This window comes from Marmota marmota, unplaced genomic scaffold (assembly GCF_001458135.2).
Source record: "Marmota marmota marmota unplaced genomic scaffold, marMar, whole genome shotgun sequence".
Taxonomy (NCBI): Eukaryota; Metazoa; Chordata; class Mammalia; order Rodentia; family Sciuridae; genus Marmota; species Marmota marmota.
The window spans coordinates 2,858,227-2,869,639 of NW_025999928.1; the positions used below are offsets into that span (position 1 = coordinate 2,858,227).

The following is an 11,413-nucleotide window of genomic DNA, read 5'->3' on the forward strand; positions in this document are numbered from 1 at the left end:
TTAAATAAAGGCATTTTGTCCATCTACAACTACAAAAAAAATTAAAAAGAAAACTAGCAACCAAATATAGTCTTTAGACCTTGTTTGGATCCTGATACAAACCAACTAGAAAAAGACAGTTTTGATAAGATGAATTACAGATAGGGTACCAAGGAATTAACTCTCATTTTTAGGCAAATAATGGTATTGTGATTACCAAAGAAAATATGTTTATTTTTCTGAAGTGCACACAAAATATATAAGGATAACATCTAAGACATGAGGGTCAAGACTTCCTTTAAAATATGTCAACTTACACAGCAAAAACAACAGAAATAAGTGAAGTAAGTACAATAAAATGTTAATGTATGTTCAGGTTTAATACTAGTGCAAACATTCCCTCTTTTTCAGTCTCCCTATTTTTTTCCACAACTTCTACTGGATGTATTTATAAACTTTTCTTTGTACCCTTCATTATTTACAACTTTTTCAAAATTTCCTGCTCTGTCTTACTGTGCTATCGTCTAGAAGCTTTTCAGTGCTAGCTTCCAATCAACAGTCCTCTCTCCTCAGATATAAACTATGCCATTGGGATAATTTATTGAAGGTTATTATTACTTTAATGACTTTATGTTTTACTTTCAAGATTTCCCATTCATCCTTTTCAAATCTTCTTGTTCTTGTTTCATTAAGCCTTTGAGGGGTTAGTATATTATGTAAAGTTCTCAGATTGATCTCTATATCCACAGGCATTAATTCTTCAATTTGTTGAGTTAATCAACTATTTTGATGATTATGGATCTCCTTGTGTGCTTAAATGTTTTGTGGGAGGGGAGGATTCTGGGGATTGAACCTATAATGAGCTTATTCTTGCTTGCCTGGGTGTTATTCATATGCATCCTTTTCAAAAATATATGATCAACACTTTCTTTGCAATTCTAAACCATTAGGACAGGTCTTACAATAGCAGATCAACTTGGATCTTATACTCTATGTTAATGTTTTAATTTGGGGCTTTGCGTGAATACTATGTAGACGCAGTTCATATATTGTATTGGGTGCTTTCTCTGTGCTTCAATGCTCCCAAAAGAAAACTCCATATCCAAGATATTTTTAATAAACTATATGTTCCAGTTAAGAAAACTGGTCTGAGGATAAATGACGAAAGACTTACGAACTAGCGGAGGGGAAATAAAACCAGGCATAGTCTGGCTCTCTACAAATCTCTTCTCAGTGTTGTATTTTATGTCCACGAATGAAACTGGAGTAGTGCACTTCCATTTTGCAAGCCCCTTAACATATTTCCATTCCAGATCCCTTAGATCCATGAATTGTTTTTCTGAAAAGAATCATATTTTGAAAGGGTCACATGGTGTTGTTATTCAACCTTCAGTCACTCAGATGCTTCATGGATAGAATAAATTGTTTCAGAAAATTGAATCTCCTTTCCCTTTTTGGCAGAAAGCTGCTTCTGAAGCTTTATAAACTGAGGGGAACCTTTGGTGTTCATTTCACCCAAAGCCTTCCCCTAAATAGCAAACTGGGTGAGTCTGGCTGATTGGGCTCAAGTGGATCCTTGAGCCACAGCAGATCAAAGATTGTCTGCTTTGGTGTTTGGATAGCAGCATAAATGGCAAATGGACAGACTTGCATGGCACTGAGAACAACAGAAAGGAGAAAAGAATCCTAATCAGTGGTTGGAACAAGGAGGAAGACTGATCAGCATCATTTCTTTTAAAGATGATACTCTAAGCCCTAAATATAAAAGGGCAAAGGCTTGCTAGAATTTGGCTGTTTTCTATACACTTTCAGGAACTACCTGCTTGGAATGTCATTAGTACTTGCAATCTTTCCAAGGAGCTGATGATCATGGAAAACCAAGCCAAGATGTATTGCACGTCCTCTACCCAGCAACCACTGCCCATTTCCTGACCTTCAATTCCTGTCAGGACTGAATATGTTGTAAAGTTAAAAAAAAAAAAAAACATCAAAAAAGGTCAAGACTGAAAGCAAGGGCTTGAGTGTATAACTGTGGCCAAAGAGCTAAGGAGAGAAGTATGCTGATCAGGAGATGATGAGTGCAGTGGACAAGCTGGAAGGCTGGCCTCCTGTTTGTGGGTGACTTCATCATCATCCCCATGTGGTGACATTTGAGCAAATCACCTATGGCCCAAGGGTCAAGCCCACTCTGCTCCTGTCCCAATCAGTCCTGCATCCCCATACTGGGAAGGACCTGGGTTTCCTGTGCCCATCTGATAGGAAATCTTTGTGTATGTTCCATATATGTAGAAGACAGATGCCAGAACTATTCCTTATTCCCCAAGGGAACAGACACACTGGAGCTGCCACATTGTCAACTGTCAGTCCCTAGGGGCTAAATCACCAAATTCCAGGGAGTTGACAAGATCATCACAGACCTGGTATGGCAAGAATAGGAGAAGGTAGAAAAGGACAGGAAGGGATATTTAGCAAGAGACGGACCTAGAGATGATGATTTGTATTAGTAAAGAGCTTTATATCATGATCTTGGTCGATACCATAGGTTGTCTTCCTCCAAACCCATTACAACCCTCTTCTGCTTCCTTCTGCTATAAAAAGGGAAGCCAAGGGTTCTGTCATTAACCTTGCTTAGCAAAAGACCTCTGAAGAGGGATGTCCTAGGAAAACTTTGCTTTCATATGAAAAGAAAATATGGACTTGGGATTGTAACTCAGTAGTAGGGTGTGTGCTTTGCATGCATCAGGTCTTGGGTTCAATGCCCACCACCACCACAGACACACACACACACACACACACACACACGGACAGAAGTACAAATTTGGCCCTTTGTTCTAGTTCACCTCTTCCTGCCTGGGTTGTGGTAGCATCTGATGATAAAGGAGATGTTTTTTTGGACATAAAGATAGAAGCTACATACAAAACAATGGCAGAGCCTGGGTCCAAGGTGACACCTAAAAGCATGGCTGTAGCTCTTGTTTATCTGTCTCAGACATTTAATTATGTAAGAAAAGTATCCCTTATCTGGTTTCTGTGTTATTTTTGGCCAAACACATTCCTAACTTACACAGTTCTATAGGACTTAGCCTGAGCAAGAGGAGCTCCCATAATAGGAGAAGAGAAAACTGGCAATACCCACTCCCTTTTGCTCCACCAATGCTTGGTACTAGTAGGACTACATGTCCTGTAGTATTATCTGACATATCAGGATCCATGAAATTCTTCTATACTGAGTAAGAATGAAGGTGAATTGCTGCAGTACCAATTAATCCTAAGGAATTATTGGAGATCCCTCATAGAGATGCCTACCTGGCTTTATGCATATTCCTTGGACAGGACAAGTTCCAGAGATTTACCTCCAGGATCTCAAGGAAAAAAGGTCTTTTTTTTTAGGGGGGTGGGTCGGGTTGGGTTCAGTTATTGGAGGTTGAACTCAGGGGCAGTCGACCACTGAGCCACATCCCCAGCCCTATTTTGTATTTCAGAGACAGGGTCTCACTGAGTTGCTTAGCACCTTGCTTTTGCTGAGGCTGACTTTGAACTCGCCATCCTCCTGCCCCAGCCTCTCGAGCTGCTGGGTTACAGGTTGTGCCACAGCACCTGACAAGAAATAAGGTCTTTGAAACAGAGGACAGACTCTGGGAGGCCACATTAGAGACCCATGAAATTTAGGTGAACAGCAGGCAGGGCATTCTTTAGGAAGAAAGGATAACTCTATCCACTGTGGGTGACAAAGTCAGAAAAAATTCAAAACCCTATTAAACATTCAGAGCCCTACTGCAGTAGACTTTTGGCCAATTCTTACTGATTCACAATACTTTCCATACTTTTTCTTTCTGGCTTCAGACCTGTGTGCTTTTGTGGATGACCTAAGCCATCACTACAATTTCCTAGGCTCTAGTTTGAATTTATCAGAGAAATTCAAGCTCTGCCTTAGGCTCTGTCAAGATGACATAGGGAGTTAAACAAAAACTCTTTCAGTTCCTTGGACCTCATATGCTTAGTCAATCTACTATACTAAATGTGCTCCTTTTGTTTTTATTATAACAGTGGTTGTGTCAAAATATTTGCTGTGAAAATTGTCTTATCTTAAACCTATTTATCTTACCAAGAACCTACTTTGGAGGGACTCAAATATTTATTTAATTTATTTTAATAGCTGCCTAGAATGATAAAATATTGCATCATGCTTTTTTTTTCCTCCTGGAACTGGGGATAGAACACAGGCTGTGTGCATGCTAGGTTAGTGCTTTGCCACAGAGCTACACCACCAGCCCCACTCCTGTGAATAACATAAGGAAAATGGAGACCTGAAATATGGCACTCCTTCCTCATTAAAATTTAGCATCCTATGTTTTATGTATTTTTAATGTACTCTGTGTTGTCTTTGACCTTTTATGGGCATCTCTCTACTAAAGAATCAGAAATGAAGGTTTCATTCTGCTGTTTGTGGTCTCGGTTGAAAGTCCTGACAGAGATATTACAATAATGAAAGGTTAAAGATTTTGTCGTAAAACAAAAAAAATCTTGGGGCTGGGGCTGTGGCTCTGTGGTAGAGCACTTGCCTGGCATGTGGGAAGCATTGAGTTTGATTCTCAGGACCATATAAAAATGATAAGTAAATAAAATAAATGTATTTTTAAAAATCCCTAAATGGTACCAAAGCCAAGATACTTGAAAAAGATAATACTCTACTACTAATTTCATGTAGTAAGAAATAAGTAGTTATGGGTATTGTAGCATTTACACCTGACTAATTAACTGATTCATTTTTAAAAAATATTTTTTAGTTGTCAATGGATTTTTTTTTCACTTTATTTATTTATTTGTATGTGATGCTGAGAATCAAACCCAGAGCCTCACACATGCCAGGCAAGTGTTCCACCACTGAGCCACTACTCCAGCCCTTAACTGACTCATTTTGTAAAGGAAAATTTAAGTGGCCTGTCTAAATAACACCCTCTTATGAATGAATCTGGAAGTTGACCCTGGAATTTTTTCTTTTTTGGGGGGGAGGGGTACTAGGAGTTGAATCCTAGGCGCTTTACTACTAAATTATATCTCTGGCCATTTTTATTTTTATTTATTTATTTATTTATGAGACAGGGTCTCTCTAAGTTGCTGAGGCTGTGTCAAACTTGTAGTCCTCCAGTCTAAGCCCCCTGAGTCACTGGAATAATAGGTGTATGCCACAATGCCAGTTGACCCTGGAATTTTTAATTCTCTCTTATGCATTTCATTGCCATTCTAGGCAACAAAAGATGTATCTATGAACATAGAACATCCATGTTTTATGGGTCAATATTTGACTATTTCTATTTTTTTCCCATGTGGCTTCATCTGTTTGGATTACCTGGGTTTGCTGAAACGTATCTGGGAACTTTGTCTTCATAGATCATCTTCTCTTGGATGGAATCAGGAAAGCCTAATATTTTGATGCTCTGAATCTTCTTAATAATGGTAGACTTCGGGAAAGCGCTGGAATGATCATCCATAATGTTATAAGGAAATGTATGTATGGGAGGAGGGATCCCAATCTGAGCCAGTCTTTTTTGGGACTTGGAGGGTGGCGGTTTTGGAGGGAGTGGGTCCATTAGTAAGCTGCGGTGGAGAAGCTCAACTATGGATTCTTTCTTTTCAACCTCTTTTTTACCCACTGTATACATGAAAATAGACTGGGGGTCTTCTTTCACACTAGTTTTGCTGATGAATGACCTTTCATTCAGGTTTTTACTAAGTATTTTCTGTGCTTCCTTAGGTGAAATGCCATGAGTTTTTAGGAGAATTGAATTCTTTCTGTTCTTCCTAAAATTCTCAACTGATGCATATAATTCGGGCAGCTGTGGAGTAAACAACAAAAAAAAAGGAGTGTAAAGGGAGTCATAGGATAGATGAAAATGTAATGAACTGATAGACCCAAGTCCTAGAATAAGGAGGATAACAAATAACCATAACAATAGAAGTATTTATTTTTGGAAGATATCTTTGCTTAAATTAAATCCAGGTGGCAATGTGGAATAGAGAGCAGAAGCTTGAATCTCAGATTCATTCCCACAAAAATGTATTATTTAGACACATCACTTAAACTGAATTGTGAAATAAGATAGCTAGATTTGGGTTTGAATGTATTTGGGATCTTTCCCAATCCAAAATTCTATTGAGGGAACATGAAAGATAGTTGAGGGTGGCTGTGGCTTTTGCTGGTTTTGAATAATGGTGTATTTCTTTTAAGGAAGAAAAGGAGCCTGATCATCTAGATATTAAAGCTTCACCCTGGTGTCCAAGGGGCTCAGAAATACATGCAAAGGAAGCTGTAATTGTTGTAAGTCACAGGAATATTTTACCAAACAAATGGTTACGTTAGTGAGAATAATTGTTAGCTAACAAAACGAAACAAAACAAAACAATGATTCTTCAGAGTATCCTTTCCCATATAAAATCCTATATTGAAAAAAATGGGTCCTCTGCTTCCTGGTGGCCATGTTCTCTGAGCTGCTTTCCTCAACCATGCTCTTCTACTGTGCTGTTCTGCCTTACCTTGGGCCCAGAACTATCGAGTCAGCCACCTATGGACTGAGACTTCTGAAAATAAAAGCCAAAATAAACTTTTCCTCCTCTGTGTTGTTATTATTACAGTAACAAAAAGCTGACTAAAAACACAAGTTGGTTTGGAGAAGTGGGGTTATTCCTGTGACTAACCTGCCCATAGGGTTCAAAAGCCTTTGGAATTCATTTATTTTTATTTATTTTTTTTATTGTTGGTTGTTCAAAACATTACATAGTTCTTGATATATCATCTTTCACACTTTGCTTCAAGTGGGTTATGAACTCCCATTTTTAGCCCATATACAGATTGCAGAATCACATCAATTACACATCCATTGATTTACATATTGCCATACTAGTGACTGTCGTGTTCTGCTACGAACATTTAAAAGGGGGGAGGAATTTTCAAAAGTTCAGAGAGGCAAGTTGGAAAAGCTTTAGATTGTTGTAAGCAGAGCTTATGGGTGATTCTGGTGAGAGTTCAAAAGACCAGAATGCCAATAAAACTGGGGACAGTAAAGACAGGGATCATGAGGTTTTAGAGGAAATGGAGAACTAATTGATCTGGCAAAGGAAATTTCAAGGCAGCCCAGCATTCAGGTGGTGGCATGGATATTGCTGGTGGCTTTTAGCTATGTTTACTGTGATAATCACCATCAGAAAGCAGAACAGAAATATTTCAAAAACTTGAAGTTTGGCTAGAAAATTTAGAGTAAAACTGGGGCTAAAGAAGATGTGGTTGTTAAAGAAATTACAGCAACTAAAGAAATGCTAAATAATTTACCAAGAGATACTAGGAAACATGGCTTGAAGGCAGCTCAGGAATTGATAAGACCGTAGCCATCTCAGGCTCAAGGATATAAAAGTAAAACTTTATTTGAGAAGAAACCAGTGGAGAACTCTGCTTGCACAGGGAGGCCTAGGAAGTTGTTTCACCATGTTCAGCTACCCAGGTACTCAGAGGCTGGTGCAGCATGGTCCCAAGAGACTTGGCTATTGCATGAGATGGAGGCAGACTTTGGCATCAACCACGTGGTGCTAGTTCTGCAGGAATGCTGAAATTAGGGAATGATAGAGGCTTCCAATGAGAATTCAAAGGAAGATCTGGAAGGCCAGGCAAAGTGTAGTTTGGAGTCCCTGAGGGCTGCCCTGCAATGGTGACTCATCAAGATGTAAGAAGAGAGTGGGGGCTGAAGCTCAGTGGTAGAGCACTTGCCTAGCATGTGTGAGGCACTGGGTTTGATATGCAGTACCACATAAAAATAAATAAATAAGATAAAGGTATTGTGTCCATCTACAACTAAAATAAATAAATAAATAAATAAAGGATGTGAGAAGAAAGTTGAAACTTCAGTGGATAACTGTGGCATTAAGAGATACCAGTACCATGGGACGTCTGCCTAGAAAAGCTACAGTAATTGAGCAGAGACCAGCCAAGAAACAGCCCATTTGCTTGCAAATAAACCACTGGGACAGGGCTACAAAAGCCCTTTGGAGAGAACACCACATTGCCATGTACCCCAGGTGTTGGATGTGGAGCTAAAGGATTGTTTGCCCAATGAGATTTCAGTCTACTTTTGTCCCATCCTTTCCTTGGATACCCCTAGTTCTCCATTTGGGGAAAGGAGAAAATATCTGAGAGTTTTCTCCCTTCCCCAAAACATCTGAGAGTTTGCCTTGAGTCTCAGAGACCTTGGGGCAGTTCTGAAACATTTTAAGACTATGGGGACTCTTGGAAATGGACTAAATGTATTTTGCATTATGACATGGGCATGAGCTTTTGGAGGCCAGGGATGGAATATAGTTTGATGTGAAATGTTCCCCAACAGCTCCTGTGAGAGACAATATTAGAGGTGAAATGATTAGATTATGAGAATTATAACCCAATTGGTGGATTAATCCAATGATATGGATTAATTGGGTGGTAACTGTAGGCAGGTGGGGAGTGGTTGGAGGAGGTAGGTCCCAGGGGGCATGTCTTTGAAGTTTATATTTTGTCCCTGATGAAAGGAGCTCTTTCTGTTTTCTGGTGGCCATATTCTGAGTTGCTTTTTTTTTTGACCATACCCTCTGCCATGATATTCTTCCTCACTTTGGGTCCAGACTTATAGAGTTGGTTGCCTATGAATTGAGACCTCTGAAAATGTGGGCAAAAATAAGATTTTCCCCTATAAAAGGAAAGAAAGAAATGAAGAAAGGAAGGAAGGAAGGGACTTGTATTTTCTCAACTGTTCTCTCAATTATTCTATCATTCAGAGGAAGTTTTTTGGGTCATTCAATTAGAAGGTTAAAGAAGCCATAGATTCATGTTAGAGCCAAAATTTGGGTCTAATTGCAGAGTTTCCTTTTAATCACAGTCAGATCTATTGCCAAGAACAATAAATACAACATGAACTAAAGTTACCAAATGGCTCATTAAAACTAATTAACATCATTAGGAAAACAATTTAACATCTAGGCTCACCTATTCTTGGAAGAGCTATGTTTTGCTGGGACAAAAAAAAAAAAAAGTTAAGTCACTGAAATAAAATGTTGGTGTTCCTTATGGCTCCCAGGTATGTTACTGAATAGTCAATAATCTAGATTTTTTATAATGCTTAAATCTCATTTCCTGTGTCCAATATCATAGGATTTTAAATACATACCGAATATCTCTGAAATGATGGTGTCCTACCAACTTTAGCTGAATTGTTGTCTCTCGGGAGGGACATTGTGCTGGAATTTTATTCCCTAACTCCTAAAAAGCAAAAGTCAAAGGTCAAAAATCAGATTAAGTACAAAAGAAAATCCGGGTACAGTGGCACTCCCCTGCAATCCTGGTGGCTCAGGAGGTTGAAGCAGGAGGATCTAAATTTGAGGCCAGTCTCAGCAGCTACATTGCGAAATACTCAACAACTTAGCAAGACCCTGTCTCAAAAGAGAATATAAAAAGGGCTGGGGATGCAGCGCAGTAGTAGAGTGCCCCTGGGTTCAATCCTCAGTACCTTAAATAAGCAACAAACAAAAATAAATAAACAAACAAACAAAAAGAGAGGGGCAATGCTTTAAAGAAAAATCTTCTGAACTTTGTGAGTGGGACACTTTTAAAATTTCATTCCATTTTATTTAGTTTTCTCCTTAGTCTGGGTTTACTAAATTTACCTTTCAGCCAAGCATTTTCTTTAAAGCATTTCAATTTTGTGTGTGTGTGTGTGTGGTACTGAGGATTGAACCTTGGGTGTTCTACAACTAAACTATATCCATAGCCCATTTTAATTTTTATTTATTTTGAGACAGGGTCTCACTAAGTTGCTGAGGATGGCCTTGAATTTGCAATTCTCCTGCCTCAGCCTCCTGTATTGCTGAGGATTACAGGCATGTGCTACTATGCCTGACTCGAATTCTTAAATAACACATATTTTTCAGGTTAGTTCAAAGAATACTGCATGGACTTTTGTTTGTTTGTTTTATTTGGTCTTACGTAATTTGATCAACTTTTTAGTTCTTCTAAATAAAAAAAATCACCTACCTTCATACCCAGGAAAAAGTGTTTTTCATTCAGGAGAGAAAAGTTAATGATGAATAACAATTACAAGAACAAGGAACATTCTGAAATACTTTGCTTTGTGCCAGATATGAAGCAATTTGTAGATGGCATTTTATTTAACATCTTTGTGAAGAATTTAAAATGACCAAAGAATCTCTACTTACTTGTCTCGTTAATAAAATGGCAGTTAAATCCACTACCATATTTGATTCTGGCTTTATGCTTGGCTTTGACCAATAGCAAGTGGCTCTGCCTGAGTGACACTGTGTGAGTGCCAGAGTTCAGTCTTAAGCTGTCAGCTTCACTTCACATTCGTGGAAACCTGGGCTGCTATATAAAGTGGTCTGGCTGCCTTTCTGGGGAGACCAGATGAAGCCAACAGCCAGCACCCACCACTAGACTTGTAACGAAGCCATCTTGCTTCATCCAGCCCCCGAGGAGACTCCAGATGACTGCAGCTTCATGCACAATCCTGGCTGATCCTGAATGGAAAGAGCTACCACCCAGAAGAGCTGGCCAACTCTAAAATTATGAAATGAGTTATTGTTGTTTCAAGCCACTAGGTTTGGGGTGCATTGTTATACAGAAATAAATACAGATAACCTCTACAATAGTTTACATCCTTGGTTTAATTTATTCCAGCAAACACTCTGTTGGCAGGTAAGGAAATATATGAAGGGAGAACATTCCTGGGTGGCTCTGCATCCTGACTGGTAGCTCTGGGCACTGGGATGGGTGTCCGAGAGGACCCAAAACACTCATTTGTTGATTGAGATGAAGCAAAAACAATTACATTCTTCCCCTTCTTCCTTTTCCCTCCCAAGCAAAGTTAAAAAAATCCATATCTATCTATTATCTTCTATCTATCTATTATCTATCTATCTATCTATCTATCTATCTATCTATCTATCTATCATCTCTACAGCTAACCTACCAACCGCCATAGCTTAGCCACACAATACACTATGGAGTGTCAGTTGCTTCCTCTTGTGATTGTGTGGCTGACTAGGATCTGTGGCTTGCTGCCATCTAGGCTAGAAAATGATCAATATTCTAAATTTGAAGTTCGGTTTCTACTTAACATGTACTGCTTTGCACCACCGTAAAGTTGAAAACCTGTAAGTTGAACTGTCATAATTTGGGGACCATATATCCATTTATATTTCCAAATAGATTATTGTTATTACTGAGACCTCTATATTAATATATGACCCCCCCCAGAAAAAAAAAAAGACAGTGCAACATGCACACCTCTTTTCTTACTTTCAGACAGTGGCTTCACAGACCTGTCAATTAAAGTAAAACTTTCCTTATATGGTTTCTGCAAAGGAAAATATTTTCTTTAAAATTTCATCTAAAACTTCT

At 38.8% G+C, this 11,413-nt stretch overlaps 1 protein-coding gene across 1 annotated transcript; it reads right to left on the minus strand.

The window, feature by feature from the left end:
* Positions 1–281: 281 nt before the first annotated feature.
* On the minus strand, positions 282–10,992 carry CUNH9orf153 (chromosome unknown C9orf153 homolog). Its single transcript, XM_048800473.1, has 4 exons — positions 10,983–10,992; positions 5,316–5,899; positions 5,115–5,223; positions 282–1,318 (listed from the first exon to the last, which is right to left on the minus strand). Exons 1-4 carry the CDS (start codon positions 10,990–10,992, stop codon positions 1,101–1,103), a joined length of 921 nt encoding a protein of 306 aa, XP_048656430.1. The 3' UTR covers positions 282–1,100.
* Between the last annotated feature and the right edge of the window lie 421 nt (positions 10,993–11,413).

What these genes read in the sequence shown, in the direction of transcription:
- CUNH9orf153 (XM_048800473.1), bottom strand. An exon ending in ACCCAGGTAATCCAAACAGA is followed by an intron (nt 5,224 to 5,315) that starts TGAAGCCACATG and finishes TTTGTTGCCTAG; the next exon opens with AATGGCAATGAAATGCATAA. An exon ending in CTTAGACTGGAGGACTACAA is followed by an intron (nt 1,319 to 5,114) that starts GTTTGACACAGC and finishes GATTCTTTTCAG; the next exon opens with AAAAACAATTCATGGATCTA.